Source organism: Pelobates fuscus, chromosome 4 (genome assembly GCF_036172605.1).
Source record: "Pelobates fuscus isolate aPelFus1 chromosome 4, aPelFus1.pri, whole genome shotgun sequence".
In the NCBI taxonomy this organism is placed as follows: Eukaryota; Metazoa; Chordata; class Amphibia; order Anura; family Pelobatidae; genus Pelobates; species Pelobates fuscus.
The window spans coordinates 248,411,251-248,430,457 of NC_086320.1; the positions used below are offsets into that span (position 1 = coordinate 248,411,251).

A 19,207-nucleotide genomic window follows, 5' to 3' on the forward strand; every position below is an offset into this window, starting at 1 on the left:
TGGACTGCTCATATACTGTGCTGACCCTTTAAGAACTGTATTTGGGCATAATGGATTGTATAATACTGTTCCTAGCCCTTGAAATACTTTGGGGAAAGATTGGTACTTTTTATATGGCACTTCGGACACAGTCGAAGCAGTCAAAGCTGTCGAAGCAGCCGAAGTCGTCGAAGTCATCGAAGTGGCCGCAATTTTGGGACTTCGACACGTGTTCGCGGTCATCTTGGTTTATTCCATGCGGTCAGCGCTATGTGTAGCTGAATTCATGGAACTGAAATCGGCTACACAGTTCTGCGAACACCACTGAGTCTTACCTTCTCCCACAATGGTTTTGCAGCCGCAGAGACTAAGTCCCGTTCGAAGATTCGAACGCTCGTTCGAATGGGACTTAGTCATTTTTTCAGCCTGAAACAGACCGACCGCACAGCCCAAATCTATGGAACTGTTTTGGGCAGGAAAATGTGCCTGCGGTCGGTCATAAAGGAGTTATACTTATCTCCCGAAGGGCTGAACGGATTCAAATGATTTTTTGGGTATGTTTGTATTTGGAATGTGCTGATTAATAATATGTAACTATTATTATATATTCATATTTATTAATATTGGATGTATGGTTTTAGAGTTATGAATGTTGGTTAAAAAGTATGTTTTAAACTATATGTATAATTGGATTACCTCTCAGGCTAAGGGGAGGGTGTTACGGTTGCCTCCAGGCTGGCTGGAAGTTGGACCGTAGAAAAGGATGCTCCTAGCGCTCACCAAATTACCATCAGCACCGCAGCCACCATAAGCACTGCAGACTCCACGAAGCACCGCTGCTGGGCTGGTATCTCGCCGTCTGCTCTGCGCCCTGGACCTACGACCAGGCTCCAGGTTCCAATAGGCGAACCTCTTCCTTCTGTAGAGCGAAGCAGGATCAGGAACAAGAGCTCTTACAAGAGCTCAGTAGCTAAGGGAGTATGAAGAGCATAGCAATCCCTGTAGTGATTATAGCTGTCCCCTACAAACATGAGTCAAGGCTGCAAGTTAGAGGGTCAGAATAGGTCTGAGGTGCTGGAACACCCAGCCTGGTTTTTATTGAGGTTTCATGCAAACAGGACACTCCCAGGGGGAGGCATAAAATCACCAATCACACATCTGGTGCAACCCACATATCCCCTCCCCTCAGATAAACAGTTAAACCAATTATTACATACAATAAAATACAGTTTTCACACACATACTGTAACTTTAAAACCATACATTCAGTTACATATTCAGACTCAGCATACATCAAACATAAACACTTCCAAAAATCAGGCAAATCCCCCCAGTGGGTCAAAAGTTAGCTGGAGGTCCCTTTATGACCGACCGCAAGCACAATTTCCTGCCCAAAACAGTTCCATAGATTTGGGCTGTGCGGTCGGTCAATTTCATGCCCGAAAAAACGACTAAGTCCCATTTCGAACGGGACTTAGTCTCTGGAGCTGCAAGTTCAGTATGGGAGAAGGTAAGGGTCAGCGGTGTTCGGTAGAATGTGTAGCCGATTTTAGTTCCACAGAATCTTTAGCATACACCGCTGACCGCATTCAAATGAACCAAGATGGCCGCCGCCACGTGCAATTAAACTGCAGTAACCTTACAGCCTGGGAGGTAAATTGCCTGCACACTTTAACTTCTGGGTGGTCCGCCTGTGTGGTACTTGGTTCAGTAAGCCCTATTTACTGAACCAAGTGGGAGAGAGCCAGGGGCAAGTTATTTTACAGGTCTGGGGACATAGTCTTAAAGGGGCATTGTTCAGCAAAGTCACAATATGTCCCCCAGACGGTTCTTAAAGGGCCATACACACCCAATAAAAGTTAATACATTTTCAGGGGCACAATCTTCCAGGGGCCATAGTCATGAGGAAGGAGGCTGGCAAATAGGCTTCTCCACAATCCAGGGAAGCAGGGCAATTTTCCATTTAAAGGGCCAGTTACAAATGGCAATCTGTAACAGAGGGAATCTGTGGGATGTAACCATTGTGTGATTGGTGTATTGTAAATCCCTTCCTTGCATGGGAGAATCCTTTATAAGACTGTGTGTGAATAAATCTTGAGTTCCTGCTTAACCCTCAAAGTGAAGTGTCGTCTCATTACTGGGGGAGGATTTATTGTATGCTGTTCCAGTTTGACTGCTAGGAGTGTAAACCTATTCGCATGGTTTGTCCTATTCGGCTGTATACAGCATTCATATGCTTGAGATAATTTATATGCTTCTTAGGTTCGGTGATTGTGGTGTCTGCCAGAGTGCTTGGAGTCCTCAGGAAACGCTAGGAGCATACTTTAACGGAGGTACCCAGTCGGGGTGCCAGGCGATCCGTTACATATATCTTTGTGGGATTTTTCTTAGTGTCTGTAACTTCAGGCTTTCACTGTATTTTCCTATATTTGTGTATATTTGTGGGGGCTTTGGGGTCCTTGCTGTCTTTTCCTTAGACTTGTGCCAACCCCCTGTCCATTTCCCATTTCTTGTGTATGCCTGTTTTTCTCGGTTATGTGCATTCTGCCTTTGCCTGGGGGTGTGCGTGCCGCTCGGGGGCTTCAGGAGGCTGACTACTCCTGCCTCCTTCGACCCCCGAGCTCCGGGACCGCGGAGTTCATCTCCGGCGGTCCCATGTGGCTTTCCGGTCGCGGGGGTACTCGCGTGCGCACACGAGTACCCAGCGGCCGGATTTTCTTCCCCACGTGGCTGCGGCCGCCTCCGCCCGCGGACCGCGTGTGTCCGACCGGGCGGGGGAGAGTCCGACCGTGAGAGAGTGCGACCGCTCGCGGCCCCTCCCCCGTCGGTTCATTACTCGTTGGAGGTCTGCCTCCACCAGCTCAGTTTTTTAACTGCTGCATGTCAGATTTTTCATTAGGTGACTGAATACAGCTTTGAGCTGGCACCTTCTACAAGGGACATTATAGTGACAATTTTACCATGAGTTTTCTATATCCAGGTGTATGTATGTGTGGGTGTATGTATTTGTATATATATGTAGATATGTGTGTGTGTGTGTATAGATGTTGAGATGTGTGTATATATAGATATCTTTTACTGGACTGGAGTACAGCCTATAGACAGTATACCATATACTGCTCTGTCTGTGACACAGACCTTATTTTACCACTGGCACCATGCTTCATACGCTTACTTCCAGTGGGAGCCTGTACCCTGCATACACCATATCTACTGTATCAGAGGCCTATGTCTGACCCATTTTCGCATGGTACACCAGGACCTATTATGACACATAGATTGCTGTGCGTTTTGCTGCCAGTGTAAATCTCAGATTGCTGTGTGTTTTACTGACAGTGTATATCGCAGATTGCTGCGTGTTTTACTGACAGTGTATATCACAGATTACTGGGTGTTTTACTGACTGTGTATATCACAGATTGCTGTGAGTTTTACTGACAGTGTATATCACAGATTGCTGTGAGTTTGCTGATGTATATCGCAGATTGCTGTGTGTTTTACTAACAGTGTATATCACAGTTTGCTGGGAGTTTTACTGACAGTGTATATCACAGATTGCTGTGAGTTACAGGTATTATGAACTGGGATTCATGTGCTTCACAGTATGTATTTTTTCGGATCCAGCTAGGGGGTTTCAGAGGAGACTGCCCTGGTATGTATTCGCTGTCCATGGTATATATATATAAAGCTAACAGACCTGGATCTGGCTCTGCACTGATACTATACAATATTTTCAGATATGATGATGGTATCTATATTAATGATGGAAACATCAAACAGATCTGTGTGAGCATGTGCATTCCAATTCACAGTTTAAGGAGAGTATCGCTCAATGTATCTTACTTTCGTGGACATGGTAATCACTGAAACAACTTCCGCTTATACCAATACAGCTATTTGCCTGCTGGGCATTCAGGGACTGCCAGTCCCGGTTCAAGTTATTCACATGGCATTACGCTGTCTAAAAGGGTTGATGTCTGGGGGCCCTATGTCAGGGTGCTCTGAGGATCTACAAATTTTTGGGTAACTCTACCCAAGCTCAGAGGTCCTCATTACCCATCCAAGACCCATGGTAAAGCGCTGCGGAATTGGGTGGCGCTATATAAATAACAGATACTCATATGATATAATATACAACCCAGGATTGGCCTACTATGTCTGTGCCCATATGAACGGCCTGCTATGTCTGTGCCCATTAGAACGGCCTGCTATGTCTGTGCCCATAAGAACGGCCTGCTATCTATGTGCCCATAAGAATGGCCTGCTATGTCTGTGCCCATAAGAATGGCCTGCTATGTCTGTGCCCATAAGAACGGCCTGCTATGTCTGTGCCCATTTAAACGGCCTGCTATGTCTGTGCCCATTTAAACGGCCTGCTATGTCTGTGCCTATTAAGACGGCCTGCTATGTCTGTGTCCATTTAAACGGCCTGCTATGTCGGTGCCCCATTGTTGGGCCTACTATGTCAGTGCCTATCTGAATGGCCTGCTATGTCCGTGCCTATTTGCTTGGCCAACCCTCCTGTGTCCATTCGTTTGGCCTGCTGGGCCTGTGCCCTTCTGGCGGGCCTGCTCTATTGGTGCCGAACCCCCTTTTAGGCCGCAGGCCTGGGGGAATATCACTGAGGAAATGCCAGTGCCCACTAGTGACATGGAAATAGGCAGGTGTCCAGACAAGCACCATTGCCATACTATACAAGAGGACACCAGTGTACAGCCATCTGAATATGGTGGGTAGGGTGAAGTGCAGGGTTTCTTATGAGGACCCCGGTCATACATCTCCAAGGAGAACTTCGCACAGGCAAAGATCGGTGCTCAGACACCTACAGGAGAACACTGTGTTTTCCTTGTCTTTAACATCTACCTCCGTATCTGCTTCCCGGTATCCTTAAGAGGTATCGGTAGTTATTTCCTGCGTTAGGTTAGCTCCTGGCTCTGTTCAGTGGGGCTTACCTGTCTTACCTTCCGGCCTGCTATTTACCTTCAATCTGAAATAGAATTTACGTATTTTTCTCTTAGCTACGTTATTTTTCATTTTCGTGACTTCCTTTTCCTTTCGCTCGGGTCGTCGAGAGGCCTGACTTGACCTCCTCCGACCTCCCGGGCGCTCGTGGATTGCGGAGAACGTCTCCAGCTTTCCTCAGGCTACCCGCGCGCGTGCACGGGATCCGGGCGGTCAGTTGGTAGTTTTGTTTTTTTTTCATTGTTTTTTCCGTAGATTGCCATCAGCCTTATGCTGATATTAGTATTTGGTGTACCCTGCAATTGGTCACCCTGAGTCTCTAGGGACTCTAGTTTGGGCCACAGGAGGGTGTGGCCCTCCATCATCTCGATCCGAGAATACTTTATATTCAGGAACAGAGAGCGAACCCCTCTCAGATACAGGACCGGACACTGATTTGTTATTAGAGGGCGCAGCCCTCCCTCAACCTCAGGCGGATATTGAACTGGATACAGAGGACATGTTTGGAGGACACATTCTCATAGAGAGAACCGGTCACGGATGTAGACTCTACTGTTTGGTTATTAACGGGCGCGGCCCGCTCAGGCTATCAGCCAGTCGCTATCACGTTAATCGATCACATTAGTAGAGAGCGCGGCTCTCTCATACACTCGACACGCTACAGTGCCGGCCATTTGCTCATCACACAGGCTTGTACCTGTGCCAGACATCGATGACTACATAGAGGGGCGTCCCTCCTGCATTCAATTAGATCTGACGTCCGTGCTACTGATTTCGTTATAGAGGACTGTCTAGTCATGCAAGATATAGATTTTAGACTGGATCCCTCTATTCTATCTCCTGTAATGGCTCTACTGGGTCCGGACCACTTAGGTCCGGACACACTCCTGGAGATGGTACGGCTAACGGATGGTCCTCAGGTATTACGAGAGTGCAGGTTTTGGTATATTCTGCACCATATAAGTCGGAGAACTGCTTTCTGTTTTGGATATCCAGACTATTGCGGACCCACCGCGCAGACAGTTTCTCCCATATCAAGATGACAGGAGTTACGGAAACCTTCATGGTGCAAACGGACACTGCCTTGCTCGGGTACCTAGATTAAGGACGGCCTGTTATCCGGTCTGAAGGTAACCGTACGCATGGTTCACATGGTAAGACCGGACATCCCGGTTGTCTTGAGTTCCCCGGTCATTACGATCTTGGGATAAGGGGGCAGGACTGCCCCATCTCCTCGGAACGCATACCTGGTGAATAGGTTTGGAGATGGTGGGTCCTCCGTCTATTAGCTATTTACCCTTAGCGGGAGCCGTTTTGTTTTTTGATTCGCGTTATCCTACTTTTCAACTACCGTCGAGGAGACCTATGAGATTTTGTGAGGGTACCTGGGGTACCCCGACTCCTACACAGACACCTTTCACTCTTAGACGAGGACATATCTGGATGGAAATCTGCACTCCGGTTTGCACTTTCCATCCCTTTGAATATTTCTGGGATTCACTATTCCAGAAAATAGTCGACCACTGTTCCTCCACACGAGTTCAGTTCGGAACCATGAATGGACGTCCTTTTGGAATCTTTTCTCTACAGAGTCCGAGGATTACACAGTCCATTTGGAATATCGGAATCACTTAGGATACGGCTAGTTTGACCACACTCTCGCCTGCATTACAGATTTATTCTCGGATGAGACATCTCACCAGATAAGCCAGGAGAGAACGAAAGATCCTACTCGGTTATATTGCGATTTGGTGGTGGACTTAGACGCATTCCTTGTGATTGGAGATCTACCTGCAAGGCCGCATCGCCGGATCACCCTGACACGATCGGAGGAACCACCCTACAGATCAAGAGTTGAGACATGATGGCAGTTTCTTCTCGCGGCCCTATGTCCGCAAACGGCCTTCGATATTTTACAACTATAAGAAAATAGCTGATAGGTCAGCTTGCAAGCTCATGTCCCGACCTCTAGGAAGCGGGTCGCAACACCAAGTTCGATGGATCTATCAGCGGATGGTGTTCTTTCCGTGTTTGAGATGCTTCGTCGGGTGACATCTTCATTGATCCGTCTTCTGTCGTTTATCGCAGTTGGTAAGTACAATTAGGATTACTCTGCTATCTCCTGGAATAGGTACCAGCGACACAAACCGCTTTGGATTGGTGATCTGAGCGTTGAAACAGCAAATACGAAGCCTCCTGTCATGTTCTAAAATTGTAGGTTATGCTAGCTTTAGTGTACATATAATCTTAATTTTATTAATGACAGGAGGCGAGTATATCCCACCCATTCTTATCCCTCCCTTGTTTAATTTTATAGTTTAGATTAATCAGGTACGTATGCAACTCTGCTTGTTGACTCTGCTACCTGTCACTTGTTTCTTATCTCTGTTTTTCATAGTAGGGTTGGGATGTCTACATGTTAAGATGAATTTGGTTGCTACATTGGGTACCTACATGTTTATTCAGAGTACATTTCTTTGGATAATCAACCTGTTCGATTCTGTTTTTTCTTTCGTTTCAGTGTACAGTCCATCAACGTTATCTGGTTTGACAGCTCTTCTCGGATGGTGGACATCTTTGTATTCGTTGTATCTAGGACTTCGCTTCTTCCCCATTATGTTTTCTGCCTTTTATTCTGTTTTTTGTCGCAGCTTGAAAGAGGAAATGATGCCTGGGGAGGGGAGTGTTATAGTACCTAACTTTTTTCTGATTGGTTGTTTTTCTGTGCTGCTGTGGAGTTCTAGTAAAGAGAGACTTAAGCAAATACTCGCCTCCTGTCATTAATAAAATTAAGATTATAGGTACACTAAAGCTAGCATAATCTACTATTTTGAGAGACAAATTTAATGAGCCTATGCTTCAAATTACCTCCAAATTATTCTCAGCTAAGTCTTCTGAGTAAAAAGACACCCCCAATGAATGTCTATGGTACTATTTTGTGAAACTACAGTGCCATATAGGAGACCAAGCCATATCAGTTTTTACCGAACTTTGAATTTTGACGCTGGGCCTATGTGCAATTTCCAAGCATCTTAGCAAAGTTTAAATTCAAACTACCCCACAAAGGCCTACCATTTATTAAAGTAGACACCCCAGGGTATTTCAAAAGGTATATTTTGAACCTTCGCGTGGGATCATTTTTCCGCTAGCTTGTACCAAGTGTAGTGGTAATAAGCGTTGTTTTCTGCCTTTTTGACACACAAAGTGAGTTTGCACAGTATATTTTGCAAACCTTATGTGTGCTTTAATTTGACAATTTGTATTTTTCGGGTTTGGAGTGATGGGGAACAGAAGAGAGTAGGGGGGAGGGGGAGAACATAGTCTTACAGTATTCAAGCTGAGTACATTGTACACGTAGATACTTTTACAGCTAACATTTTGATTCATGTATGCAAGGTTTAACATATAAGCATATTTGCAGTGGTTTTCTTGCTCCTTGGTCGTTTGTACCCTGTGTTGGGTGTCTACTTTTGGTGTGCGGTACAGAGATTGTGTGTTTTTTAGGGTGTTCCAGAGTCGGGGGGGGGGGAGTGTTTGCCCTGTCAGGGTGTGCTTGCGCGGTGCTATCTTTGTGTCTCGTCCCTGCTGCTTTTGGGGCTGTACACAACTTGCTTGGGTTCTTTGGCTTATCTTTAAGAGTGTGGGTCGTGGTATGAGGGCAGCTTGAGCTAGTATGTCTGTGTTTGTATTGTTCCCATGGGAGGGGGGGGTGAGGTGTAGTGACGTAGCGTGAGGTTTAGATTCATCTTGTTTCCTTTTGTTTTTGGGGGTGGTGGTGAGGAGAGGTAAGTGCTACCATAGTGGAGCCTATGATCAGAGAGTAGGTGATGTCCATATGTGGTGTTTTGAGTAAGAGCTCTTTTATGGAGGTCTCAGCTTATTCTCGTCCTATATTTTCCAAGCTGTGGAGTGGTATGTTGCTCTTGGTCTCATTTTCCTTGCCATTAGTTCGTAGTGTTTGGAGTCGTCTATCGCTTTGATACATTGGTCTATTGTCGGTGAGAGTGTTTGTTTCCATCTTCTACTTATGGTTGCCAGTGCTGAAATGATGATGAGGTATAGGAGATATCTGTGGCTTTTTCGTAGGTTGCTCGGAAGTAGTAGAAGGAGAAATATTTCAGGCAGGAGTGGTAAATGCGTTTTGGTATATCTTGCTGCTAAGTTCGCCACTTCTAGCCAGTATGTTGTGAGTTGTGGGCAGTGCCACCAAGTGTGGATCATAGTGCCTTTGTCCACCTGGCATCTCCAGCATGTGTCCGACGCATCTGGGAAGCTTAGCTTGAGGAGTGAGGGCACTAGGTACCTCCTGTAGAGTACCTTTCGGGAGAGTTCCACATGGTTCATGCCGAGCGTCATTTGCTTATGTGCTTTATAGATATTCTGCCATTGGTCTGCAGTAAGTGAGTGTTTGATGTCTTTTTCCCACGCCGTTTTAAAGGAGGAGGGGTGTTTTGAGGGCTGGGTATGTTCCGAGGCGTAGATTAGTGAGATCAACTTCTTAGCTGGTTTGGTTGTTATCTTTTCAACTTCTAGTAGGGGTGGTTCCAGGGAGGTTATTGCTAATTGTTTCGTTTGTAGGGCGAACCAGGCTTGCAGTTGCCTGTAGGAGAAGGTGGCCATTGCGGGTAGGTGGAACTCTCGTTGGAGGTCAGGCAGATGTTTAAGGTGAGTATCCGTCATAAGTTGGGATAGGGTTCGCACGCCGTGTTTATTCCATAGTTTGTAAATGAAGTTCGTGATGATTACGCTCAGTGCTTCTAGTGGGAGGGCTGGGGAAATTTTCGACAGTATGCCCATCTTTTTACGATAGTCATCCCAAATTGTTAGGGTTAGTTGAGTTGTTGGTAGTAGTGATTTGTTGCTGGGCCGTTGGTGTTTCGGTATCCAAGCCATTGTTGGTATGGAAAGGCCATTGGCCTAGCTCTTTTCTAGCTCAACCCAGGCCATCGCTTCTTTGTGTTGAAATGCTGAGAGGAGCGGGGCTATGTGCGCTGCTCGGTAGTATCCTCTTATTTCAGGTAAGCCCATTCCACCTTGGGAGAGTGGTCGAAACATAGTAGTACGCGCTACCCTGGGTTTTGTGTTTTCCCATACGTACGTGTTGATTTGTTCTTGTATTTCCAGGAGATGTTTTGTGGGGAGCTGAAGGGGGGAGTGTTCTGAAGAGGTATTGAATCTTAGGCAGGAGTACCATTTTTACCGATGCTATTCGTCCCATCCATGATACGTATTTGCCCTTCCATCCTTGTGTGATGGATTTGATTGCCCCTAAAAGTTTTGTGTAATTTGCTTTAAATAAGGTGGCTGGTGTGGGCGTAAAGTTAATTCCTAGGAATTTTATGTGGTCTTGTCTCCATTCATAGTTAAATTGTATTTTCAGGGTGTTCAGGTCATGGCTTGGGATGTTAATGCATAGGGCCTGTGTTTTTGCCATGTTTAATTTGTAGTAGGAGCATCTACTGTAGTGAGCTAGTATTTTATGGAATTGCGGCAGAGATATGTGTGGGTTTTCTAACGATAACAGAATATCATCCGCAAATAGCGTTAGTTTATATTCCTTCCCTTTTATGTGCATTCCACGGATGTTGGGGTCGTCTCTTATCATTTGTGTCAGGGGTTCGAGCGCCAGAATATAAAGTATTGGGGAAAGTGGACAGCCTTGGCGGGAGCCATTTGATATGGTGAAGGTTTTGGAGACAAAACCCCCATTCATCACTCACGCCGTAGGGGCGCAAGGAATTGGGGAGTTAATTCAGATTTTTTTAGTACCGCTAATAGGAACGGCCAGTGGAGTCTGTCAAAAGCTTTCTCAGCATCTAGGGAAAGTAGGATGCTTGGGGCCTTTCTCTCCCGCAAGCCATACAGGAGGTCTAGTATTTTTCGTGTGCCGTCTGCTCCCTGTCTACCGCTCACGAATCCCACTTGGTCCTTGCTAATTAGTGTGGGGATGATGGAAGATAGTCTGTTTGTGAAGATTTTTGCGATGAGTTTGACATCAGTATTTAATAGAGAGATTGGCCGTAGGTTTTGACTTCTGTTGGGGGCTTTCCCTGGTTTTGGTAGGGTGGCAACATGAGCCATTAGCATCTCCTCTGGCAGTGTTCCTGCTTGTAGTGTGTGATTGATTAGTTTGTTTAAATGGGGGGCTAGAATGTGTGCGAATTGTTTGTAATATAAGTTGGTTAAACCGTCAGGACCAGGGGATTTCCCTGTGGGGAGTGTTTGAATCGTGTCTATTATTTCTTGGGTCGATACTGGGGCTTGAAGAATTTGTTTGTGTGTTAAGGATAGTGTGGGCAGTGTCGTTTTTTGGAGGAAGTTGTCTATTTCTTCGCTAGAGGGGTGGTGTAGTGCGGGGTCATTTTTTAAGTTATATAGGGATTGGTAATAGTCTGCCATTTCATCGTTTATGTCTTGTGGGTTGTGGATTTTTCTCCGTCTTTAGCGAGCAAGTATGGAATTTTAGAGTTACCTTGTTTCTGTCGGAGGATCGTTGCTAGATGTTTCCTCGCCCTATTGCCTTGTGTGTATGTTTTCATCTTCAGTTTTGTTAGTATATGTGTTGTCTTGTTGAGAGTCAGTGTGTTAATTTGGTTTTTGATGAGGGCTATTGACTTGGCTAGTTCGTCAGACGGTTTCAGTAGGTGTTCGTTGGTCGTGTCACGTAGTTTTCTTAGAAGATCCGTGTGTTCTCGTTCTTGTTGTCTTTTAAGGAAGGATGCTTGGCTTATCAGGAGGCCTCTCATGACAGGTTTGTGGGCCTGCCAAATAGCTTCGGCAGAGGTTCCTGGGAGATCATTGAGCTCGAAGTATGTTTTCAGGTTGTCTGTGAGTTTTGTCATGAATGCAGTATTGTGCAACAGGGTGTCGTTGAGGCGCCACGGTGGCTTCCCTCTGTGTTGATATTGGTTTTGCATGGTCATTGTAAGTGGAGCGTGGTCGGACCAAACTATATTTCCTATGGAGCCGTCTGTGATGGCCGGGAGAAGGGTGCCCGATGTCAGTATATGGTCAATTCTGGAGTATGTTTTGTGGACCTGTGAGTAGAATGTGTATTCTCTTCCGTTCGGGTTGCGTGTTCTCCAGGCGTCGTATAATCCATATTCGTGGATCAGTTTCGTGAGGGCTTTGTTTGCCGGCTTTAATTGAGCATGCCTAGCGGAGTCAGCCTTTACCGTAGAGTCCATGTGAGAGTTCATGGTGTGGTTGAAATCTCCGCAAATAATTATGGGCGCGTTCACCGGGTTTGGCAATTTGGCGAGGATTTTATGTAAGAAGTTTCTTTGTTGGTCGTTTGGGCTGTATAGACACACCAGTAAGAATGGCAGATTGTTTAGTATGCAGTGCAGGATCAGGAACCGACCTTGGCTGTCTTTTTTGATGTGGAGCGTTTCCGCAGTTAAGGACTTATGCAAGAGAATAGAGACTCCTCGTGATTTTGAAGAGTGGGTAGCGTGGTATTGGGTGGGGTAGTCTTGGAGAGCGGAAGTGGGGATTTTGTTGGTGGCAAAGTGTGTCTCTTGGAGACACACTATTTCTGCTTTGTGGGTTTTCAAGTCTTGTAGTAGTATTCTCCATTTGTGTGGCGTGTTCAGCCCCTTCGTATTGTGAGAGTTTCATATTGTGGTATGCCTGTGGATTCAGTGGACTTAGTTGGTGTCGTGTGTGTGAGCTAGTCGTCACTGGGGATGGAGGGTTTGGGGGACAGTTGGGGGAGGGTAGGGTGGCGTGGGTTGTAAATCGGTCTAAATGAGAGATTTCAATAAGCATGAGGTACATCAGGTCCTGAGTAAAGTCGTGTTGCCTTGGGTTCACTGTGCTGTATGTTGTGCAGCATTGCGTTTGTGTCTTCATGTTGCGGTGTGGGGCCGGTTGTTTATATGCGGCCGGGCATTTGCCTCTCTAGCTCTGCATGTCCCATTGTGTAGGGAGTCTCGTCAGACTGTGTGTTATCATCAGGGGGGACGTCCCCTCCTGGTGTACCGCTGATGGTGGGGTCTGGTGTGTGGGCTGGTCTCGTGTCTCCTGTTTGTTGTGGGGGAACAGGTGTGTGTTTGGGCACCCATCCGTCACCCCTGTCAGTCGGGTCAGCTGGTTGTTACCTACTAGATGTGTTGCTACTCGGGCGCGGTGCGCCGTAACCTGGCTGCGATTAGTGGTGGTGGCTGCATCTGAAGTATGTGTGCATGCCTAACCTCAAAAGCAATCATGTGAAACAACAAAACTGGAAATATTAAATAACAATAGGAGTAATATACTTGCGCCATAATACAAATCTCTAGCAGTTAGTTCAGGTTTTGCGGCTATGGACTGAGGATGCAGACGGGGCATTCTGTTTATTGCGCGGGCTCCATCTCGCCAGCTCATTCTTGGCTTCTTCTGGCCTTGAGAAGAATTTCGCTTCTCCATTTCACGTCAGTATGAGCTTTGTGAGGTAGCCCCACCGGTAGTGGATGCCTCGGTCTCTCAGTTCTGTTGTGACTTGCTGAAAGTCCCTTCTCCTCTGCAGCGTTGCGGCCGATAAATCCGACATAATTCGCACTGACGGGTATTCTCTATGCGGCTCTCGTTGGTTGCTGTGGGCTCGGAGCACAAGTTCCTTAATGTGGAAGTAGTGTGCTCTGAATAGGACGTCACGGGGCACGGTGTCCGGTAGGTGCTTCGGTTTGGTGACCCTGTGGACTCTATCGACCAGCAGCATGTCTGAAGGGATGTCTGGGGCGTAGGCGTGCATCAGGCCCCTTACATACAGTTGTAGGTCGTCTGGTTGGACAGATTCTGGGACCCCCCTCAGCCTTAGGTTGTTCCTCCGTGCCCTGTCTTCATAGTCTGCCATTTTTTCCATGTCCTCCACCTTTTGCTTTACGGTTTGCAAGTTTTCTGAGAGTTCCGTTTGTGCGGTCTTCAGATCCTGGCATTCAATTTCCACGAGGACGTTCTGTTGGAGAGCTCTCTGACCTCGTGTTTGATTTGGTCGGCCGTTGACTGCCAGGTACTTATCAGTTTTGCTGACATCGCTTCCATCGCCCGTTCAAAGTGGGTTATGGTGAGGTGTTCAGTCAGCGGTGTCTCGTCCCGCGGTATCGAGGGAGAGCCTGCGTCCGGGCTTTTGGCGCCATCTTGCGCGGCGGTGAGCATGGCCTGCACAGTCTCCGTTGCGGCAGGCGGTTTGTGTCCGTAAAAGTTATTTTTGTCAGCTTTGGGTGCAGTTTTCTTCCCCTTAGCCTGTGTCATCTTTTGGGCTACGTTCTGTGGCGTTTCTGCTCACTTATGTCGTCTGGATGCGGATCCCATGTGCCGGAGCAAAATCCTAGGCGGCCATCTTGCTCGGCGGTTAGCCACGCCCCCCTAAAAACTCGTTTTTAAACTTTTGTTTTGCTTATTAATTTTTTTAAAACTTTCCTAAACTTTCTTAAAACTTTTTTTTACAGATTTAACATTTTTCTAAGCTTTTTTTTTTACCGTTAACCCCTAACTAGCAGCAAGCACCACTAACAGGAAATTCCCCATTTTCCCATAACTCCCACCCAGCTAGCAAAATATATAATTATAAAATATCTAAATTAATTAATTAAATAAATTGAACCCCTGAGGGTTAAAAAATAAATAAAAGTTAATCCTCAGGGGTTAAGAAAAAATAGATCAAAGTATAATACTGTGATCTGTATTTTGATCACTGTAGGCAGTGATCGACTGACAGGGAAGGGGTTAATTTTTATTTGGACTGGGTAAAGGGGGGGGGTTTATTTTTTACTTACGTTATTAAAACTTTTTTAGCTTAATTTTTAACTTTTTAAAGTTTATTTAAAATATTTTTTTAAAGTTAACCCCTAGTTAGCCTAACACCAAATCCCCAATTCCCCACTAACTTCCACCCGCCCCAGCTAGCTAAATATATAATTTTTAAATATTTTAATTCATTAATGAAATAAGTTTAACCCCTGAGGGTTAAAAAAAAAACAGAATTAGCCCTCAGGGGTTAAAAAAAATAAATCACATGACCGTAAAATGTAATCCCTGCCAATTGATCACTGTAGTCAGTGATCAATTGGCAGGGAAGGAGTAAATTTTTTATTAAAATGGGTAAAGGGGGGGGGGGGGGGGGATTTTAAATAAACTTTATTTATTTTTTACACAGGGGGCAGGATCGTCACTGTTCCGGCTCCCTGCACTTCACACAGAACCAGGAAGTGCAGGGAGGTGCGGAAGGTAAGTATACTGAGCACATGTGCTCGCTCTGACAGGCTGTCTCTAATACAGAGGCAGACCGGAGCACCATTAAACCCGCGATCGCGGCGATCTGGGTTTAATTTTAAAAAGTTACAGACGAGGTCCGTCACTCGTCGTTAAGGGGTTAATCATATAATATTTGTGTCATTTTATTATAAAATAATAAATCAGAACAGTCTGTTGTGTTTTTGTTTTAGCAGCCATTTTTATATAGGTGCTTTATTATTATTTGTAGTAGTAGTAGTATTTATATAGCACCAGCTTATTCCGCTGGGGAATTTCAAAAATGAGACAACGAAATGGTACAGGAACAATAGGTAGATGAGCACCCTGCTCAAACGAGCTTTCAGTTTCATGTCAGCCATATTGCCATATTGCTTATTGATAATATTTATTTATATTTCTATCCAACTGCATATTGTTATTTTATAGGATCATAGAATTTGATTGTGTTGTTGCTAAAATGGCTGTTGAGCATTTAATTTATTGACAGACACTTCTGGACCTGAAATTTATTTTAAGTAGGCTGTGTTTTGCACAGAACTGATCTATGATGCTTTGCTTTGAACAAGTGATATGAGAATACGGGAAGATAAAAAAATAATTGCAGCCGATCTGCTGTCTGATCGCTGTGTGCAGAGTGTTTAGGAGTACACGCTGTCCATCAGATTTCAAAAGTTTCACTCGCCCACTCACCATTGCGCAGTACAAATTATGCCCTAACAAGCCATGGACATTCAAGGCTTGCAGTGCTTTTTAAGTTTTAGGCCTGTCTAGTAGCTTAGGACTAGAAAATTCAAGTCCTGATCTACAGGTGATACTCGAAAAATTAGAATATCGTGCAAAGGTTCATTTATTTCAGTAATGCAACGTAAGGGGAAACTAATATACGAGATAGACGCATTACATGCAAAGCAAGATAGTTCAAGCCGTGATTTGTCATAAGTGCAATGATTATGGCTTGCAGCTCATGAAAACTCCAAATCCACAATCTAAGTAAATTAGAATATTACATGCAATCGATAAAACAAGGAGTGTATATAGAACAACATCGGACCTCTGAAAAGTATAAGCATACATATGGATTCAGTACTTGGTTTGGGCCCCTTTTGCAGCAATTACTGCCTCAATGCGTCGTGGCATGGAAGCCATCATCCTGTGGCACTGCTGAGGTGTTATGGAATACCAGGATGCTTCAATAGTGGCCTTCAGCTCTTCTGCATTATTCGGTCTCATGTCTCTCATCTTTCTCTTGGCAATGCCCCATAGATTCTCTATGGGGTTCAGGTCAGGCGAGTTTGCTGGCCAATCAAGCACAGTAATCCCACGGTCATTGAACCAGGCTTTGCTGCTTTTGGCAGTGTGGGCAGGTGCCTGCTGGAAAATGAAGTCAGCATCCTCATAAAGCTTGTCTGCGGAAGGAAGCATGTAGTGCTCCAAAATCTCCTGGTAGACGGCTGCATTGACCCTGGACTTAATGAAGCAAAGTGGATCAACACCAGCAAATAACATGGCTCCCCAAATCAACACAGACTGTGGAAACTTCACACTGGACTTCAAGCATATTGCAGTGTGCCTCTCCATTCTTCCTCCAGACTCTGGGTCATTGGTTTCCAAATTAGATGTAAAATTTGCTCTCATCAAAAAAGAAGACTTTGGACTACTGAGCAACAGACCAGGTCTGTTTTTCTTTAGCCCAGGTAAGAAGCTTCTGACGTTGTTTGTTGTTCAGGAGCGGCTTGACAAGAGGAATACGACATCTGAAGCCCATGTCTGGGATCCGTCAGTATGTGGTGGCTCTTGATGCACTGACTCCAGCCTCAGTCCACTCCTTGTGAAAGTCCCCAACACATTTGAATGGCCTTTTCCTGACAATCCTCTCCAGGCTACGATCATCCCTGCTGCTTGTGCACTTTTTTCTTCCACACTTTTCCCTTCCATATAACTTTCTATTAATGTGCTTTGATACAGCACTTTGGGAACATCCAACTTCCTTCACAATTACCTTTTGAGTCTTTCCCTCCTTATGGAGGGTGTCAATGATGGTTTTCTGCACAACTGTCAGGTCAGCAGTCTTCCCCATGATTGTGATTCCTACTGAACCAGACTGAGAGACCATTTAAAGGTTCAGAAACCCTTTGCAGGTGTTATGGCTTACTTAGCTGATTAGAGTGGGACACTGTGAGCTTCAAATATTGCACCTTTTCACAATATTCTAATTTACTGAGATTGTAGTTTTGGGGTTTTCATGAGCTGTAAGCCATAATCATCGCACTTATGACAAATGACGGCTTGAACTATCTTGCTTTGCATGTAATGCGTATATCTCATATATAAGTTTCCCCTATTACGTTACATTACTGAAATAAATTAACTTTTGCGCGATATTCTAATGTTTCAAGTATCACCTGTATATCACACTTGTGTGTAGCCAAACAATAGCAGAAACTGCTTGGCTACCAAAAGTGGATGCTTGTCTGCATTGTCAGGCAACTAGGTTCTTTCTTGCTCCCACAGTGAATTATTTGTTTTTGTATGCAATTAATACTGTGCAATTAGTTAGAAGTCAATGACATATAGGAAAATAATTAACTGCAAATAGCAGTAAGAGATAATAGAAAAATATATCTTGCACAGTACCTGGGATGATGACTGCCTCCATGCCTTAGCAGAAGGCTATGCTTTTCCAAAAATCACAGTAAATGAAAAGACAGTACGACTGATCACAATTCTGTTTTTTGTAATATTTTGTATACATGATTGTCAACCTGAATAATTAAAAATCTAACTTACAAGTTCCTGACATGTTTCTCTGTCAGTCTTTCACAACATTTCTAACAAAGTATATAAAATACCTTGTAATGCCAAACACAATATTTAATTGATTACATTATTGTCTCTTTTTCCCCTCAATGTAGATATGTACAAGTTTGGAAAATGAAAACAATGGGTTTATTAAAGTGACCACTGGGAAGAAAAAAGGATTTGTACCCTTAGACGTCCTAGAGAATATCTGACATTTTTCTCTCAAAGTCATCATTGGGCAAGCTTTCTCAAAATGAATTGTTCGAGTGGCATTTTGTTATACTGAGCTATGTGGAATGGACAGAAAACAGTGGATAATTCATTGAAAATAAAGGTTATCTCCATATGGAATATGAACAGTTTGCAGTGGCTAAATAGATATGTATCTTTGGAGATACAGCCTCTCTGTATGTCTTAAATAAACCAGATATTTAGATTTTTTTTTAAAGTCAGGTTTCTAGGATTAGCTTAGTGGGGTGGGTATGTCATTGCCTTAGCTATAGCAAAATATCTTCAGATCCAAGCTTGTAAAATCATTTAATCCTTTATCAAAATACCAAGTACCAAAATCACAAGCTTCTGGATGTGAGATTAATTGTGCCTAAAAACATTTTATGCGCAGTGCTGTTTAAATTATCAGCGTGACATAAGTGAACATTTACTGAACAAACTGATTGAATAAGAGACGTTTTGAATATTTATTGGTTGTGTGAAAGGAACAGTTACTTTTATCTAATGTCTACTGTCTAAAAAGTTTCTATTCTAACAAACTTGATGAGATTAGGTAGTGTGCTAATTTTCTTTTTGTGGTTGAAATTTATAAATTATATTTCTACTCGTGACTGGTGTATATATTTTTTTGCATTGTCCTTGAAACATTCATTGTTCATATCAAGATGCCAGAGAGACAGAGAAAGTGTACACACACATACACACACCAAACTATACTGACTATATGCATGTTTAAACTCGGTCATCTTTCTACATATATGCACCAGATCCACTCACATCTCTATATAAAAAACATATACACTAGCAAATGGCATAAAATCAAAGTGTTTTGAGGCGTGGCTTGACCACTCATGGAGTAAGTCGCACGCTGCACTCGCTCCCAGGCCCCAACCCGCATAAGCCCGAATTCAGAGCAGAACCCGCGACCCACATGGGGAAACCCAGACGGAACACCCCCCGCCATCTTCCCACTCCCCACACGAACCTTCGACTGGGTCCC

The 19,207-nt window shown here is 44.5% G+C and overlaps 1 protein-coding gene across 2 annotated transcripts in view; it reads left to right on the forward strand.

The window, feature by feature from the left end:
* Window positions 1-18,818, forward strand: part of STAC (SH3 and cysteine rich domain) — a 411,447-nt gene extending 392,629 nt beyond the window's left edge. For both annotated transcript variants that reach the window (XM_063452039.1, XM_063452040.1), the window contains one exon: window positions 18,090-18,818. In XM_063452039.1, coding sequence (XP_063308109.1) covers window positions 18,090-18,188 — 99 coding nt within the window. In that variant the 3' untranslated portion in view covers window positions 18,189-18,818. The remainder of the gene's footprint in view (window positions 1-18,089) is intronic.
* Window positions 18,819-19,207: the final 389 nt, after the last annotated feature.